Raw genomic sequence first — 19,446 nt, forward strand, 5'->3', positions numbered from 1 at the left:
TGCTTTAAATGTTAAGAATGCGTAGTGCCGCCATTTCCCATTTACTAAGTGAAAGTTGGTAAGCTCTTTGGTAAATTCATCATGAGGTGATAAAGTGTTTTAAATTGTATGTAATATTTGTGACGAAATGGCCAAAGGAAATAATACCGGCAAATCGAAGAGATCGCTTGGTTATAAACCTTATGATGCCTCAAATGTAAGTTATTAATCTTTGTCTTCTCGGCGCCAAACATTGTGTAAGATTCGTCTGCAGATATAACGACCTCTAACAGAGAAAAAAACTTTTAAGTGATACCAGTTTTATTTTATAGCTAAATAGGAATGACAAAATTTTGTAGCAGCAAACTTTAAAAAAACAAGAGTGCAGATTAGTTCTGGGGGTGCAGTAATAGACAACCATGCTTTAGAATTTCTAACCTAGCTTCCTCCATGTTAGACTTGTCATTAACATTTAACATAAATGTTATTTATTCATTTTTGTATTAGAACAGAATGTATTTAATTGTTAATGTGACAATATTACAGTTGGCCACTTGAAAGTCTTTCTGTATTTATTTATAATTCTTTGTATTTTGACCAAGAAGAAGTCTTCTCAATGAATTCCACCTGTTTGCAGCTTTAGGAAATTATTTTATGATGAAATTAACAATAAATTCTTTTGTTGTTAGACCTGTTGTATGTTAAGAAGTTCATGCAGTATTTTAGATGCTTACTTTTTCCAATTTTTTGGGAGGCCATTTAATTAAATTTTATCTAATATCCAGTTCAAAATTACATAACTTACTTTTCTGGGACTAAAAACTGTATAATTTGAAGAAGATTCACATTTAATTCAAAACGATTTAATGATTTTAGCATTGACCTATTTTTGATAGGTTATTTCTATGAATTAGCTAGCGACTCAAAACTTATTTTGTATTTTTTAATTTTTTATAAAACCAACTTATGTGCTTCGTTATTGTTTACAGTCATCATTTGTCAAAAGAATAACTTCTAGAGTTACGGAAATACTGCCCGGTCCATCATGGATTAGTCGTTGGTTGACACCTACCCCACAAGTTAACTTTAGGCAAGATCATGAAGATGAAGAAGATGAGGAGGAAGAAGAAAAGCAACAACCTCCTGTGAAGAGAATTCGCCTTCACACTTCGCTTAATGACTATACCCAACAAAATCATGTGAAACGCCTAACTGATTTACGTAAGTTTTATTTTACTTAATAAGGTTCGTGTTTTTTTTTTTTGTTTTGCATGCTGTTATGCAAGTGCTGTGATTTAAAGGAAGATATGAAGTTGTGTTGTTTCTTATTGATCTTAAAATCGGATGAACGGTGTAGCTATCTTTATTCTTTGACCATTTCTATTTTGAATAATAAATTGATTACCCTGCCAATTTGCCAATGTAGTTGTTGCATTGTAAGCCCAACAGAAGTAATGTACATTTCTTACCATCTACTGAAGTACGTGGCGTAGAACTTAACTTTCTTTTTTGTTACCTACGTCGCGTCAACATCTGTTTATTGATGCCCGGTTAGCCATAGTGCCCTGCCGGCTCCGGACTGTGTTCTCTAGCTAATTACAGCGTTTGCTGTCTTATTACATTTGAGTGAGCTGCAGAAGCTTCTTAAAAGAGAAAATTTAGGGTTACACCATTGTGAAACTGGAACATGCTGTTTTTGTTCTACGGCACTAACTACTAAACCCTTCACTATATTATGATTTTTATTGTTAAGACCTGATTACTTTTTATATTTATTGTTTCATAAATGAGAGTGAATGTCGTAAACGTAGGCCTGCGAACACTTTTACAACTTTGTTTTGAAACTATTAGTTCTTTGTGACTCCATTATTTTAAGGGGTGTAAAATCAAATGAACCTGAAACGCTAGGTAATATATTTTCTGTTTAATTAGTATTCATTAATGCTCATGTTGGCTTTTGAAACAGACACGTTTGTAATTTTATTTTACCTTAGTTCGTATAAATAATGCAATTTTTCAAAAATTATGACTTTCTTAGATCTATTAAGCATTGTTCTGAAATTGTAAAGTATGTTTAGATGAAAACTATATCCTAAAGGTTATTTTATTACGCCTTTCACATTATGCAGTAATATCCCGAAGAAATGAATAGTATTACTATTTATTTCCTATTTAAGTTTACTCAACTAATTTATCTTAAACTAAGTAATTTATAGAAAGTGATCTGTTAATTGAATTGCATAGAATTCAGTTTAAGAAATAACTTTTATCCATAAACAATGTTTGTTGGAAGAAGTCAGTTTTAGCATTAATTTAAGATTTAAAAGCTACATGAATCAATACATTTTCATTCAAATATCAAGTATCAAGTGTACTTCTTTGAAGAGATGTTTTTAATTAGGTTTCTATTCATTTTCAGAGATTGTTCTTTCAGTTTTTTGTAGCAAATTTGATTTGTACTTACATAATTGTCACCAGCTAGTAGAGCCAGTTAGGGTGGGCTGAAATTATTAATTTGAAAAAACTCTCCATTAACCCTGAAAGCCAACTAATTTTGTAAAACAGATGAAATCAGTGTTGGTTGTTTGTAAAACAATATCTCTTATTTTATTTTAGCCCACTAATTAATTAGAGATACACCTTTTTTTCTTTGTCAATAATTTGACTATTCCTGGATTCGAAAGTTTTAAATAAAATTAGTTATTTTAATTTGCTTTTTCTTGCAAGAAAGAATTGAGGAAGTCAAGAGTAAAGTTGATTCAATTTTTTAAGAATTAGATCTCTAGGACACATAAGTTACAAAGTGTTAATTACGGTATAAATCATGTTAAACTGTAACTTAGTAAAGACTTAAAAATTAATATACAATTAAAATGACGCATTCACAGAAGGTAATTCAGAAGAGTTAAGTCCTATTAGCAGAATCGATCATCATGATGGAGCTGTTGCTGGACCCAGCGGTCTGCAGATTCGGCGAAGTAATTTCGTTTCGTCTACTCCAGCAACCACGCAGACTTCATCACCAGTAATCAAAGTCAACGCAGGTATTTTTTTTTTATTCAAGTAATTAGTGAGTTCTTTAGTGGTAATGAAACTGATGGTAGAAAACACATCTAATTTTCAAAGAATGTTTTAATAATCCACAGTGATGTGGATAATAATCTAATTTAACATAATCGCTACTACTTCTGTTGCCACGTGTTTTTACAGTGGTTGAGCCTTCTCCTAAAGCACCATTTGCACAGTATCGCTAACTGTCAGCTTAACTCCAAATGTATTTTAATTTCGTATTGAAATATCATCTCGTTTGCCTTCTTACTTGGCGAGGTCGGGTATACTACATTAGATTAGAAAAGGGACGGGACCTACACCCCCAAGGCTCCGCAGCCACAAGAGACTTATTGTGCCAGCCCCATTTTTTGGATCTAGTACACGAATCCTTCGCCACTAAAGAGGTTGAGGACTTTCCCTACTAGTTCTTTTTTTGCGCTACTATCTCCTTTGGTCTCAAGGTTCGAAAGGTTTCATAGCACAACCGCTCGATTGCGACACAATCTGCACAATGGTTCCGAGCTAATTAGCCCTACCTTGTGCAGATGCTTCCTGAACCTACCGTGCCCCGTGAATAGGCCTGTAATCAGAGTAATCCGATTTCTACCCAAACACAGGGTCTCTTTGCTTACACAGTCAAGGCATAATTGTCTTGCTGTGTTTAACCCCAGGATACATCACTCAGTTCTTTTCGTGCTCCCTCCAGATCCAATCTCTGAGAACCGAGCCCTTGGTGAGCCCCAGGACAGGCTTCGGGCCAATGAAAGGAGTTGAAATGCACTAAACAGCGTCTTTTTAATTATTAGAATGTGATTCTACTCAAAATATGATTTTTTTTTTAGTCTAGGCCATCCCTGCGGAAAATATGAATGATCTCAGCCTTAAAAACCCCTGTCTCAAGTATTTTATAAAATACTTAAGTGTTTTTAAAAGTGCTTCGCCAACTTTGGCCACCTGCAAAACTAGATACCATAATTGAATTTTTATATTCCATCAACACACCAAGTTTTTTAAGTTTATTATAGAACCTTTTTTTTCAAATCAATGCCATTTATGTAAATATTTAATCGACAATGTACCATTTTTAATAACTGTAACATACTTTCGTTACTTATTACTTAAGTCTTTTTAACTTATATTTTAACCCAAGTTCATGTTGTTAATTCTTGTCGAAGAGTTAAGATTCTTAGGGTGATGGTAAAAGTTTATCAATTGTTAATAATTATTTTAAAGCTGCAGAAATTTCCTCTTGATTCGTCCATCATTAAATAGAATGGCTTTTTAAACTTCTTCTAAAACTTAGTAGCCTAATCCTAAACGAAGCACATTTTACATTTTTATAGTCCTCAGTTTCGCATTATTTTATGTGTGCATCAGAAAATCTGTTTATCCTATTAAAATAGCACTATTATCACTGAAATTACATTTCAGCGTTGGGAACCTCACTAAACTGTATTTTAAGAATTCTGACTGTTTTTAGTCAGTTAATTTCACCACGGCTTGCAAAGACAAAAGATCAAGAATCCAGGTCCACTCAACGAACTTCGTTTTTACGAGCCCCATTTTCAGATTAAGAAGAGTTAAGTGATTTTTCTCCATTCGCAAATATGAAGTCTGTCAGATAGACAAATAGAAAGCCATTTTTTATTCTGCTAATTCCGCACGTGGTAATATTTTTTTTGTTTCTGCATCTTAATTTATATTGAAACTTTTACAACGTGTCTTATTCTACTACGAAACGTTGCGGAAAACTGGTGTAGAGGTCTACACTTTTGCTTAAATTTGAGCGATCTACGTTCAGTTTGATTATTATTTTAGATCCGAGAAGTCTCAAATTTATTATCATTCATTAGCGAGGTGGGCTTACTGCAGCGCTTACAGTCCTGTATCTACACTATGTTCCAAAGAATAAAAGCGTCAGGCTGAACTTGGTAAACAGTTTAGTTCCAAATCTATCTTCAATTGGTTCCAACAAACAGACTTCTTCTTAAGAAAAAACAGCTTGAGCTGTTCGTAGAATAGCTCCGAATTTTCCCGAATTTAATGTAGCTGTCTGGTTTCTTCCATTCCTATTTCAAAAAGGATTTCAAATTTTCCCAAAAAGATTATTGTATTCTTAAACCAACATATCTTTAAAAATTTCCATTTAGATGTCCAAAGGAAGCTCTTGAAATACAAGATAAAAATCTATCCCTTTTTGGATCTGCTAACCAGCACTTTACAGATAACAAGTTGTCTTAAGAAATGTCGCTAATATTGATTCTTTTCAGGGTGTATAGATTTTCGGTCTGGCATATTTATAATTTATGTGTAAGACTTTATTATTGCATTTATATTACCACATTTCTACTCTTTCATGTCTTTGAAACATGCATCAATCAACTATACACAATCGTCTCTTGTTTGCTGTTTTATAAAATTGTTTATTGTATGATACCTCTCGATAGGGATGTATATTCATTTTACAGTTAATGTTTTGGGCAACAAGAGATACATGACTTTGTTTAACAACAATCTGACATAATGTTATATGTAGGTTTAAGACTGTTAGGTAGTTCCTAACGGGAATTTCGATCTAGACACATCTGGTTGTTGGTTTCATTCCTTGGGTATATCAACTATGCTATCTGAGTGATTACTAAATGCTAGAGAACTAAAGATAATGACTATCTTAATTTTCTGTAATCCCAATGCTGGGGGATTTGCTTTTGTTCGTTTTTTCACTGTTATCTGAACATAACACGTTCAAAGTCATTACCAAGTATAGTGAAATTATAGGAAATGTTTTCGTTTATTTTGCAAATGTTCTTGATTAAATTTTCTTTAAGTAAAACCTTATCTTTTTCTTCTTTAAAAAGTTGCAGTTGATGATGGAAGTGACAGTAATGAATCAACAAGTGGTTGCTCCTCTCTAGTGCCACAAGACAAGAGGGTTTCCTCGAATGCAGTCTTACCTAAGCTGACAGCTGAAACCCATAAAGTTCTTTCACCTGGTAAGTATTTTTTTAAAAAAATTCTGTTAATTTTCATGCTCACTTAATTTTGTATAAATTTTACTGTATATTATAAAGCTTCTCTTCTGCGAACGCTCACATTATTCTTACAGCTGTTTAAAGCTTACAATGAACTGTTCTTGAAAATTAGGATTTATGTGAAAAATGGTTAGGACTCACATTTGTTCCAAAAATGGCATTTCTTCTTAACCGATTTTACGAATTTATTAAATTTTTATTAGACTGAAATTGTACACTTAGTAGTAAAATGAGAAAATTAAAAAACGTTTATAGCAATTACTTCATCTGTGAGGAGAAGAGCAAAGCACTAAAACCCACTGTTACTAAAAATCCAATATGTGAATAAAAATATAAAGAAAGAAGTTTAAAATAAAATAAGTAGTTGACACTTCATACTATAATTTAAGGCGCGTCAACATCTAAGGTTATTGGCGCCCGGAGCTTTTTTCAGTGCACTGCCGGACAGTGAGCTGTAAGAAGCTCCTAGGAAGAGAAAATCTAAGGCTGGAAACATAGTGGAGCGGCGAGCAAAGCGGCGATGATAGCGAAGAGCGAAGCGGCGAAATCAAACACAAGTAAACATATGGGACCGCGCATAGTGGCGAGCAAAGCGAAGATAGAGCAACTCTATCTATTTCTAGTTTTTGTTTTTGCCGCTTCGCTCTTCGCTATCATCGCCGCTTTGCTCGCCGCTCCACTATGTTTCCAGCCTAAGGGTCAGCTGCTGGATTCGAACCCGGGACCCCCGCGTGGGAGTCCAGTATGCTAAGCTCATAGCTAATCCCTTCCCTTAAATGACTCTTAATTTACTTCACAATCAAGTTAACGAATACATTGTGTTGAGGTATCTGGATCGCAAGGAATTTGATCAAAATTCAATTCTTTAAAACAAAAACGCTTGTTTGAAATTTGTCTCCAATTCCTAGCAAACACGTCGTTCACTGTTGCATCTTAGCTGAAGGAGTATCTTATTAAATGTTTTAAACTTGAGTTTGTCTTGTTCGGTGATAATGTGTATCCAGAGACACTTCCAAACATAACCTAGTTTTTTTGATCTAGTTAGCTGATTCGTCATGAAATCAGAATTAGGATAATTGGAACCACCCTACCTAGTGCTTGTTTATTGAATTGGTTGGGAATTCCGAGTTAGAGTGATTTTGTATCATATTAGAAACGTTACATCAAGATTTCTTTAGTGTTATCCAGTACTTAAATAAACTTTTAGAGCAGGGGTGTCAAACTCAATTAAACGACGGGCCATTTGGTGCAACAGGCAAGATTCACGCGGGCCACATCATATTTACAAATATTTCCTAGTTTTCTAATATCTGGATTCAGAGACTGAGAACAGACAATCTTCATTAGGGCAGATAGTTGTATCTGTATGCCGTTTTATTTAATTTCACGGTCGGAAATAGTTGCTAACACTAAGACGTACTCCAAAAATAACATAAAATTCCTACATCAAAATATTTTTGATATTTCTCACCTAAATAAGAATATATTTTGGGAATTCTTACTTCGTCTTTTAAAACCGAATTATGCTGGAATTCGACTGAGAGTGGCAGACATATCGTTTCTAAACGTCGCCGGAAGTAGTCGCCGCGTTTATACATGCCCACTGGGGTTCCCCAGGAAAGGCCCCCTGGGCCACGTGTATACTCGTCTTCAGTAGTTAAAGGGTTAACAAGGAATTGGTGTATACGGTATGATGTATCTTCCATAAGCGCCATTTTCTTCATAAACATTTTTTATATTTTCATTTTATTTCAGTACATCGTGGGCCAAAAGAAATTATTTTAGGGGCCGCATGCGGCACGCAGGCCATCAGTTTGACACCCTTGTTTTAGAGGTAGTTATGTAATAATTTTGCCTGCCTTCGTCTATTTACCTAAATCAGTCGGGGCTATTTTTTTTTTTTTTTTTCTAATGGTTTAAGGCGCTACAATATCTAAGGTTATTAGCGCCCGGAGCTTTTTCCAGTGCACTACCAGCCTCCGGACACTGTTCTCTCGTTACAGACAACACTGTCCATCACCGGACAGTAAGAAGTCCCTAGGAAGAGAAAATCTAAGGGTCAGCAGCTGGATTCGAACCCGTGACCTCCAGTTCGCTAACCGCATAGCTAATCCCTTCCCTGGTCGGGGCTACTGTTAACTCTCTAGTTCATCTATCAAAAACCATGCAATCAAGCTGCGCCTTGCCTGAAGGGTTAACTACCTAATTAAGTAACCTGTACTAGAGTATTTCTAAAAATTAGATTAAATTGGGAAAAGTCTTCCAAAACTTACTAAAAATTTAAGTTAAAGTGGGTGACTTAGTTTAAGACGCTTAAAAAACGTTGAATGTGATTCCGTGGGAAGAGACCTAAGATCTACTGTTCCCTTCTTACAAGACAGACCTGCGTTCCAATATTGGAAAACTATTGACTTTAACGTCTGGCTTAACTGGAAAAGACACTAAATAAAGCCTTAAGGATTATTACCGCTTAAAGGGAAATATCCGCCCCTACTATGAATCCGTGGTATTCTATCCTGGCAAAAAAACAGACATAAGAGCGGCAAAGACCATATAATTTGATTTTTTAAAAAAAGGACGTGATTTCTCTTTGGAAGGCTTAAGAAGGAGGAAGATTCTGCTTCATTAGTTTCCTAGCCACTGTTGACGAGCAAGTGGACAGGCTAGTGAAGGAAGGCTGCCAGTAGCCTGAACAATGTTATCAATATATGGCGTGTATAAATAAATTCATTGGGGGAAGTGGGAAAATCTTCCGAAACCTTATCTCCGAATTAGTCATCTACGCAGCGACTTCACTGCCAACATCCAACTAGTCTCTGTGCATGATTACTTGCGAGTAGCCTTCTCTGGTTTTTCCGGTGTGTGTCAGTAATTCCAAGATTACGTTTCATTTATTACAAATTCGTTACGAAGATGAATACGTTTCACGCTGGAGAACTATTTACAAAAAAAAGTATTGGAATGTCGCCGCCGGAAGTGAGATCACTCCCGACAGATCCAGCGTATGGGTGGAATTGGAAACAATAAATGCGCAGATATTAATATATACTTGAAACGTTTTCTGAACATTTGATTGTAATTTTTTTTTTTGTGGATTTATTTTTTTCAAATGATTAGGGAAATTGCTGTTTACCAGTCATTTTCTCCAAAAAAATTATCTTATTTCTCAAAGTGGAATGAAATCTAAATTTTATAGTCGTAAAGAAGTCTTTATTCATAATAAATATTTATTTATTTTTATTTTTTAATTTACATTATCAAACTTTATTTATTAGGTGCTGTGCGAACACTATCTACATCAAAAGATAGATATTCAAAATTGAATTTATCTGCTGGCAGTATCAGACCATCTTTTGATCATTATGTATTTCATAATCCTCACAATAAGGTAATAAGCACTCAAACATATTATATGTAATAACAAACTTTTAGCATTATTTTATCGTAATTAAATTCTAAATCATTTTTATTATATTATAAATAGGAACAGTGTAGAAAATTTGCAAAAACTTAACAAATTTTACAGAGCCTGAACTCTAGTCGGAGTAGTCAGTTGGATGATTCATCTACATTCTATAGAGGTAGAACTATGTACGGAGGTGCATCAGCTAGTCGGGAGTCTTTAAATATGTCTATAATCTCTTCTGCCTCGAAACCTAGAGTGACTAATGTCAAGCCAGTATCTAGACAGGGTTCTGAGAGAGATACTATTGGCACCTCAGCTCTTAGGATACTTAGGGCATTGGAGCAGATATCGTCACCTGTAAGTTATTTTTTATTGTTATTATATATGAAGTTTGAAACAGAGATGTTTAGCAAGTTTTCATAACCTTAGATAATTAAAATTAATTAAGTTTAATTTTGTTGGAAGTATAGATTTCCCACAAACAGAAATGCCAAATCTTATGTACATATTTGTTTAATTAATAGCTAGAATTTATTAATTTTGAATCAATACAGGTGACCGAAGCGAAGAAAATGCCCTTGAATGAATTACAGCGAAGAAGAAAGCCAATACAGCCATTCGAGGAGTTAGTGATTCCCCAGATGCCAACATTGCTGAGGTTAAAACGAAGACAAAGATCCGACAGTTCTTCTAAAGTAAATGCATCTGAGAACAAAGATGTAACAGATCATTCTTTGGTCAACAGTAATGAACAGCCGCTATCACTATCCAACTGTACGGAAAACACATCTACTTCACAATTTTTGCCTTCTTATTCGTTGAGGTAATTAAAATTTCTAATTTAAAAATTCGGAAAATATTTAAATCTATATTTTATTGTGATACACAATTTGTGGTTTATCCCAAGAAATAATCGATAATACAGTTGCTGTGATTGATTGCAAGTATTTAATACATTACTCAAAAGAAATTTCTATCTTATCAATTCTTTGTCTTTACAGGAAGGAAGAACTCAATAAAAAAGAAAAGTATGTATCAAGTATAAAAGGAAAAAATACTGAACTAGAAAATGAGAGGATACAGGAAGTGAATCTTCCGAATGTAAAATTAAATATCACTTCACTACCTACATTTAGTCTTCCGACAGCAAGCAATATTGTTACTGCATCAAGTACATCCCTACCCGTTTCGAATATTAATATTCCATCAACTTCCGCAAGTAATTTATCATCAGCTTCATCCCGAGAGACATCGTGTCCATTTAAATTTTCAGATCCTATAGTTGAGAGTAACGATGGGCACAGAATTTCTAGTATCAAGCCTAAAATTACATTCAGTAATCCTTTAGACGCTGAAAGCTTAAGAAAAGAAAATGAGTTGCAGAATCATAGTAAATTGTATAAAGAGAAGAGTTCCTTGAAGCAAGAGCAAAATAGGTTTGGTAATATAAAAACCGGCAGTTTTAATCCTAGGTCAAAAAGGAAGTGCAATCAAGGAGACACCGTTAACGCCGTATCTATGAAGCAATCTTCAAATTCACAATCTGGAAGTGTAATGGACTTCTTTCAAAAAAGTAATTCCGAAGTAATCGGGAAAGATAAATCTAAGATAAGCGATAGTCCTAGTTTTGTCTCAGATAATACTAAGAGAAACCTTTCTGACCGTACTGATACTACCAAAACGAGCAGAATGGATTCAATGTCTTCGCTCCAGTCTTCTGACAATAGATGGACCTGTAATAAATGCTTAATAGAAAACAATACTTCCGATAATAATTGCAAAAAATGCGGAATTTCTAAACTTCAAGATGATAAAGTGAATGAATCGTCAAAAAATAAAGTGGAAGTGGGTTCTTCAGATCCCATTGAATGTAAAACTTGTTCTCAAAGTTATAAAGCTTGCGATAACAAGTGCCCTACTTGTTCAGTGACGAAGTCTGATGTAACAACTGCTAGCAACACTAATGTTACCTCTACTTCTTCATCCCTCCCACTCAGTGCTTTATTCAAAAAGTCAGAAGGATCATGGGAATGTAGTACTTGTTTAGTAACTAACAAAAGTGAGACGGATATCTGCGTATCTTGCAGTACTCCTAAGCCAGGGGCAACACCAAAACCGTCTGAGACCTCTGCTACCAAACCTAGTTTTCAGTTTGGTATACCTTCCAGTACTACTGATTCAACTACTGGTGGTTTCACATTTGGATTCGTCTCTTCCAACAGCGAGAATAAGGGCAGTAGTACAATAAATGCTGCAGTCGGTGGTTTTAAATTTGGAAATGAATCTAATTCTTCCACAACAAAAGATTTTAAATTTGGATCACCAGCGCCATCTAGTGCATCCGATGCTAAGATTACATTTTCTTTTGGTTGTCCTCAAGAAACGAGTAAAAAGGAAACTGAACAAAGTGAATCTAAAACTCCTGCGTCTAAATTTACTGTAGGTAGTGTTTCAACAAGTGAAAAAGTAATTGAAAAAGTGGAAGATAAAAGCGTACAAGAAACTATTAAGGAAAATCCTCCAAAAAAGGTCACATTTAGTCAACAATTAGTCCAAGAGAAAACCATATCATCAGACATTGAAACCCAATCAACAGCTTCTTCTTTTAACTTCTCGAACAATGCTAATACTGACAAGCAGAGTTCATCTACATTTTCATTTCCATCTAAAACACCAATTTTTAGTAATATTACGCCACTGTCTTCAAAACCTGATAATCATCTATCAAATACTTTATTTAAATTTGGCAATCCATCCTCTGCACCTACAACAGCTGCAACGGTTTCGCCTGTGACCACCTCTACTGCAAAAGTTAGAGATAATTCGGTTAAAGTAACCTCAACTCTCTCATCAAACTGTGAAAACGAAAAAGCAAGTTCAACATTTAGCTTCCAATCGAACAGTGCCCCTAAACCAATATTCGCTTCGTCAGAAACGGAAAAGAAAGAAATTGGTATTTTTGGAGGTTTCTCCACAAATAATAAAACATCACAGTTTGGTGCTAACGCAACTCCACTTTCTACAAATTTTACATTTGGTAATTCTAACAATGAAAAGAAGACAAATGCGGAGAAAGAAGTGAAAAAGGGAAGAGTTACTAATAACATATTTGGAGAAAAAAGAGAAAATGAACCAACAATTTTCAATCTTCAACAACCTCAAAATGAAGAAAAACCAAATATTTTTGGTTCTTCAAAGACTGAAAATAAATCACTGTTTTTCACATCCAATACAAATGAAAACAGCAATATCTTTGGAAGTGCGAAAACAGGCGAATGGAATCCAAAACCTGCTTTTGGAACGGAAACATATGAACCAAAGCTAGCCGCTTCTTTTTGTACGTCAACATCGACTATTCCGAACAACACAGAGCTAAAGAATGAACCATTTACCTTCAATACTAACACAACTCAAACAAACAGTATTAATCCATTTATGTTTAAAGAAAATGATGTATCAGATAATAAACCTAGCGGCGGTTTCTGTTTTAATGCGCCTAGTAGTACCCAGGTACAAAATACTAACGTATTCGGAACTAATACACAACCTACACCAAATGTATTTGGTTCTGCAACACCAATATTTAATGCTGCTGCCCAACCCAACAACAATGCTTCTGGCCCTTCTTTTGCATTTGGTGCTCCGCAACCTCAGCAGTCTCAAGGAATCTTTTGTTTCTCAGCCCCTTCTCAGGTAAATTCATTGATTACTTTCTGATTTTGATAACTTTTTAATCCAGAATTGCTACTAATTGTAAAGAAAACTTGGCGCAGGTAATCATAGATTGTAAGAAGCTTTTGTTTTGCGACCGCGTATCAAGTAGTATCTAATATCTTAAATTTTCTCTCTCTCTTTTTTTTAAAATTTCACGCTTATTAGTTGGATGGGACTAAATAGTTCAGTAGATCCTCTTATCAATCAGAACTAGGTTAGAATCATGTGAGGACTGGGTGATCGATCCTATTACCGAATAGGTAGGGGAGAAGGATCGTTGAGTAAAAATTAAGTTGAAGATGTCAATAAGTAATCTTAAAATAACAGAGAGTTACAGTAAAGTTAGCATATATAGCTCAGAAGTTAGTTTAAATAAAGAGAATACTACATCCTTTTATTTTTTCATGATTTATTTTTTTATTTTACCACTTGCTAACGGTTTCATACGCTTAGCGAACGTCCGATTATGGCGGTGACTGTTTACTGACTGAGTAAATTTACTTTTAACTAATAATTTATCCATTCCTTCTATTAGCTAAACATTTTAGTACCTGTAAAAAGTACCTGTACATTCACGCGTGAATACAATAATTTATTAGACCAGCCCAATCTTTTCCATCCAAATATGAAATAAATTTGGTATTGTCTAATGTTTTCTTATTTAAATATTTTAAACTAAATTCTGACAAAATGGTGCAGAAATCTACAAAACGGAAAAAGCCTTGCACCTCCTTTTTGTTCATCGCGAGCATAGTGCAACTGTCTGGATCATACATACTATATCTTAGTTAGTTACTATCTTCCTTTCATATTACCTTCGAAACCTTTCTCTCTCGAAGTATGCCTCAAATGATCTGAAAATATTCATTCTCTTGGAGGACAATGCATTCTCTTCGCAAATTACTCTAATGCCAGTAACATCAAACGAAGCTACAAAAAAAAAAAAAGTATGTAGCTAAATTTTATTAAAACTGAAATCGGAATAGCAAGAGTAATTGAATATTGAATAAAAGTATTATGAGTTGCTGCATGGTACAACGTTTTGAATACGGCATATTGAGATGTCAAATCTTTAAACTTTCAGAAAGGTATAACTAAATTAATAATTGCATTAATTTTTTAACTACCGCACTAAAACTAATTTGCACTAAAAACCTGGTAGCCCACCAACCTGAGCTTAAAGAATTTGTTTTCTAATTATATTACAATTATTTCTTATTAGATACTTCTACACATATGCCTGCTTGCGTGAGGTCAAACATTTATCAACCCCAAATGAGATAAAAGCGATCAATTATCGTAATGAATATTCAAACTTCAGTAGTTCATAGATTGATAATTTACAGTACTAAACACTTTAAATGTCGTTTTGATCAATTATTTTTGTGTTAACTGCGAGAACAGTGTGCTTTTTGGTGGTTCATATTGAAATATATAAAAATAATTTAATTACATCTACGTATAGTTTGTCATTATTATCCAAGATCACTAATAAGCACTGGTCATATACATATATTTGACAAGATTATATATTCTGAAGGGTTAGGAGGGGACAAACCTCTTCTAAAACCTAAAAACCTTACTTTTCAATTAATTGAAAAATTAACATAATTATCATCGTTTATTTATTAATTATAAAATTTTAATATTCATGATTTTTTTTTTTTTTAATTTAGGTTGCCCCTAGTGGAGCAGCGTCAATGGGTGAGACTTTTACTTTCGGTTCTCAAAGTGCGGTGCCTCCCAGTACACCTGCCGCCACTCCTGCAGCACCTCCAACGTTTGATCCAAATATAAAACCAAATTTTAATTTTTCTGGAGGAGCCACGCCTTCCTTTTCGTAAGTTGATTATTTTGTTTTCCTAATTTATTTCTAAACAGATGATTTACTTTGGTGTGAAGTGAACAGGCTAAGAACTGCTCCTTGCTTGACTTGAAGAATGTAAATATTTCCTTAAATAATTTATTTAGTCATCATTATATTTATTTCTGTAGATATAGATTCGCAGATCTTTCAGACAAAACTACATTTATTACTATTTCAATCCCTTAAATAAAAAAAAATCAACGTGGAGGGCAAAAATTCCTTTGACCAATCGAATCACTAGTTATTTAAACTTGTGTGTTTTGTAAACGTGATCCAGTTTTTAGAGGGAGTTATGAAATTATTTGTGCGTACTCACAACCTTAATCTGATTTTATAGGAATCAAATGAAAAAAATTATACTTGAAGGGTATGGAATTGTCACAGATTTTTTGAGGCAGAATATGTCTTAATTTATACAGTCAACTCAGTCAGTTTTTAAATTGCAATAATCCTTTTCATTAAAGCTGAATTCAAAAAAGATTTAATACCTCTGAAGTGGATGAAGGATATGAATATTTTGATGTTATGTTAAATTCCGTTTTTTTTTTTTTTTTAATTTTATTCCCAGTGCACAAAGTGCTGCTAGCTTACCAGAAGTGACGACAGACAGGAAGATAAGAAAAGCAGTTAGAAGGACGAAGCTCAGGTAAGAAGGGAAACTAATTTACTTTTAAACTATATTTATAGTGTTCTCCTAACGTTTATATTTTAGTGAAAAAATTTAACAAATGTAGACTGAATTCAAAGCACATTAACAATGGAAACGTATTGTACAGCGAATATATTTAATAGTGATCTTGTTTTTTAAACAAACATTGCCCAAATATTTTTTTTTTAAGTTTTTTTTTTCTTTTCTTTTACGGGAAAAACAATATACTTTTTATTAATAATAAGTGTTATATATTTGTTTATTAAAAGAAAAAGAAAAAAATACATTGTAAATGAACTACATTTAATTCGTGGTGTCTAAAGGAAAACCTCCTCTATAAATGAATGGTTTTTTTTTAAGGAACTGTACAAACTATAATAAGAAGATATATTTTGTAAAGAAATGTTTGATTTTTTTTTTTCTATCCTCTTCATAATTATTTGATTTGAGGATACACAGTGTTTCACATTTTTAAAAAGAAAATTTGCTTCTTTTTAAGCTTTATTTTAAGAGGATCGCTCTAAATTTAATGGCTTATCTCTGTTACATCAGACCAGGTGTATATTTTTTATTATATAATCTAAGCCAATATATAAATAAAGTAACACATATGTTTATATATATTATATATAAAACATATAACAGACAAGGTAGAATTCCAGTAAGAAAGAACAAAAAACTGTATGAAACAAATAAGAGGGAATGATTTTTTTTTTTTTTTGTATGTATATATATATATTACTAATAATAATGACTTTTGTATAAATTTAGCTTTTCCCTCTATATACACTATAATATCTACTTACTTTAATATTCTTTAATGAATTTTATTTCCATCCAGAATAAAAATAACATTGTGAACATTCTCCAAGAATATATATAAGAATATAAATATTAAATAATGGAATAAAGTAAGAGGGTGTAATGTATATCCATATATATTAACTAAATAATATTGGATTTAGAACAATTCATTAGGGGAAAATGGATTTTAGTTATTATCGATAGAAAAATTAAGGGCTTGGAGTTATAAAATTGGGAAATATATATATGGCCTTAAAAAAATATGGTGCCATTCTGAGGAGAATTTTCACAATAAATCATATTGTACATTTTATATATATATAAAACTAAAATATAAGAATTTAATATAAAATTTTTAAAAAAATATGTAATTCTCATGAATAATTTTGGGAGTAAATTGTAAGTAGACATTAGTTTCGTAGTTAGCACACAATCTAAACATGGCCTGGCCCATTGTAGAATTCATGTGTGCGAATTTTATATAATTTAGGAAAAATTTAAAATTGATGAGTTTTAAGAAGTATTTGATATTTTTGTATAAACTTTTGTTTTTTTTTGTTTTTTGTTTTATTATTATTTTTTTTTTTAAATAAAAAAACAAGCGTTGTGCATACTGAAATACAAGAGTTAAAAAGAAGCCCCTGTGATATTCGGGTGGGCCAGGCACCACAGCAGGCTCACTCCTAGTTTAAAAAATGTAAATATTTGGTCTTGTAGGATTCTTGTAAATTCAAATCCTTGAGGCTTAACTTTTTTTTTTTAATAAAAAAAAGAAAAAAAACTAGTAAATGAAGCGAAAAATTGTGAGGAGTTAGACTGCTTAGTGTGTGTAAATAATTTATTAGTGTATTTGTATTAGTCAGAAAAAGCAAAACAATTTATAATAGAATTCTTTTTTTGTTTCTTTTTTTTTTCTTTTTGTGGTTTGTTTGAAGAAGATGTACGCTAATTGTATGTGTATGTACGGTAAAATGCGGTTTACTAAAATATATATTTTTTGTGATTCCGCAAATTATTACTTTTTTTAAGCGTTTTCCTCCTAGCCTCCCAAATTTTGCGCAGTATACGATGCACACTTAACAAATCAAATATTACCTATCCCTCCAAATAAGGGTGTTATTTTTTTATCTCCTATCTGTCTAATCTTATTTATTATCATAAATCATATCATGTTGCCTTATGAAAAACTGGGTTCTATTTAATTGAGGAGAACTTTTATTGGATTTTACTTTCGGATATATTACGTTAATGGTTTATCTCAATCGTTCGTTCGCCCAAGTACATAAAAAAAGAATATGCGTGCCCCAAATGGAGTGGATCTTCGGAAGGCAAGAAGTCTTCTTTCTAGTTAATTCAAAAATATAATAAATTAGGGTCTAAAAACTTCTAACTATATTCGCTACAGCGCCTACAAAAATTGGTTATAATATTATTTTGGTTGTACACTTATGAATTGGTAGGATGGTAATTTTTAACAAATAGTATCTCTTCTTTTCAATAGTTTGACCAACTCCCTAACTTATTTTAGTTTCCAATTGGTACAGTTTTTGCGTCATCCTCGAAAATACGTTTAATTCTAATTAGTTAATATTTTTAAGGTGGTAGATGTTTCAATCATAATAAAATGGTCACAGAAAGAGGAGGATTTCTTCCTGGATACCCGATAGTAAGGTCAATTTTAAACTGAAAATATGAGAAAAAAAATAATTAGGAAAACAAAACATTCGCAAGGAGAACTTCCGATTTATTATCGATCTTTAACTAGAATTTAAAAACAATGAACATTTTGTTATTACTATACTTACTTACTTTTTTGTCTCTTTGTTTTGTTTTTGTTTGTTTATTGTTTTTTTTGTTTTACCACTTTTGGACTATGAATTACGTTACATTGGCGGTTTTTACGAAGCCCAAGTCCACATAGCCACCATACAATTTTCGAAAACTAAAATTAAAGTATCGATAAGCTTGATGATTAATGTGTGAACATCTTTTATCGATATAAACGCGTAAAAAGGCAGGATAGGTAAATTGTACTTAGTGAAAGTAGTTTTGGAGCTCCGTCTTTCAGATAGCTAATTTATATATACATATATATGAACTCATATGGAACTCACACAATTTTCCATAATAATAATTCTCGTAATAATTATTTCCGTAATAAATAATCACTACGATTCTCAAGTTACTAACATACATATTTTTCAAACTCTGAAATTTTTGTCTGATTAAATCTTTAATAACGTATATATACAGTACATTAAGGTGAATTCCTCCATAGATGATATGCCGTAAAAATAATTTTGCTTCAAGTTTAAAAATAAATCTTTGATTTTATTATATATATACTACGTTTGGAGGAAATCATCGAAGCCATTTTCGTAAACATCTCAAAAAGTAGGAAGTATAAACATCGATAAAGTTGTGTCTTTAAACTCTGAATTCAATCAGCATTGCGAGTAAGTGATTTACGCCTCATCAGGCCAAAATGTTTTTTTTTTTTTAAGAAGGAATCAATCTCCCTTTAGCCCTTTCACAGAAGGGCCATAATTAGAATTTTCCTGGAAAAAGTATTTAAAAAAAAGAAGACAAAAACAGTAAAGGATTCTCCTTCAGGTCTCAAAGGATACTTAAACGAAATATGAAGTCTGATTGTGTCTGCGAATCTTCCATTTTTTAGCTCACACGAATAACTATTTTATTTTGTTTCAACTCTTTTTTGGGGAAGGAGACTCACAAAGGAACTTCTAAACGAGTAATTTCGGTTAAAACATGATATCGTAAATATGACTATTTCAAATACTTTCTTTACTAATTTAAGAGAAAATAAAACAAAAGTTGCTGATAAATGTAGCAAGCGAAATTCCAGAACTGAACTTATTTCATCAATACTTAAATCTTGTATTCATTAAAAAACATAATTTATTTAAAGCATTTTTTGGTAGTA

General features: G+C 32.7%; 1 protein-coding gene across 4 annotated transcripts in view; it reads left to right on the forward strand.

The window, feature by feature from the left end:
• The window catches only part of LOC141449629 (uncharacterized), a 26,497-nt gene continuing 7,051 nt past the window's right edge, over positions 1-19,446 (forward strand). For all 4 annotated transcript variants that reach the window (XM_074119221.1, XM_074119219.1, XM_074119220.1 and 1 more), the window contains exons 1-10: positions 1-196; positions 969-1,200; positions 2,868-3,023; positions 5,889-6,023; positions 9,338-9,450; positions 9,589-9,825; positions 10,023-10,291; positions 10,470-13,161; positions 14,859-15,022; positions 15,618-15,695. In XM_074119221.1, the coding sequence (XP_073975322.1) occupies positions 128-196; positions 969-1,200; positions 2,868-3,023; positions 5,889-6,023; positions 9,338-9,450; positions 9,589-9,825; positions 10,023-10,291; positions 10,470-13,161; positions 14,859-15,022; positions 15,618-15,695 (4,145 nt within the window). In that variant the 5' untranslated portion in view covers positions 1-127. The remainder of the gene's footprint in view (positions 197-968; positions 1,201-2,867; positions 3,024-5,888; positions 6,024-9,337; positions 9,451-9,588; positions 9,826-10,022; positions 10,292-10,469; positions 13,162-14,858; positions 15,023-15,617; positions 15,696-19,446) is intronic.

This window comes from Rhodnius prolixus, unplaced genomic scaffold (genome assembly GCF_049639745.1).
Source record: "Rhodnius prolixus isolate KJV_2025 unplaced genomic scaffold, Rpr scaffold_2, whole genome shotgun sequence".
In the NCBI taxonomy this organism is placed as follows: Eukaryota; Metazoa; Arthropoda; class Insecta; order Hemiptera; family Reduviidae; genus Rhodnius; species Rhodnius prolixus.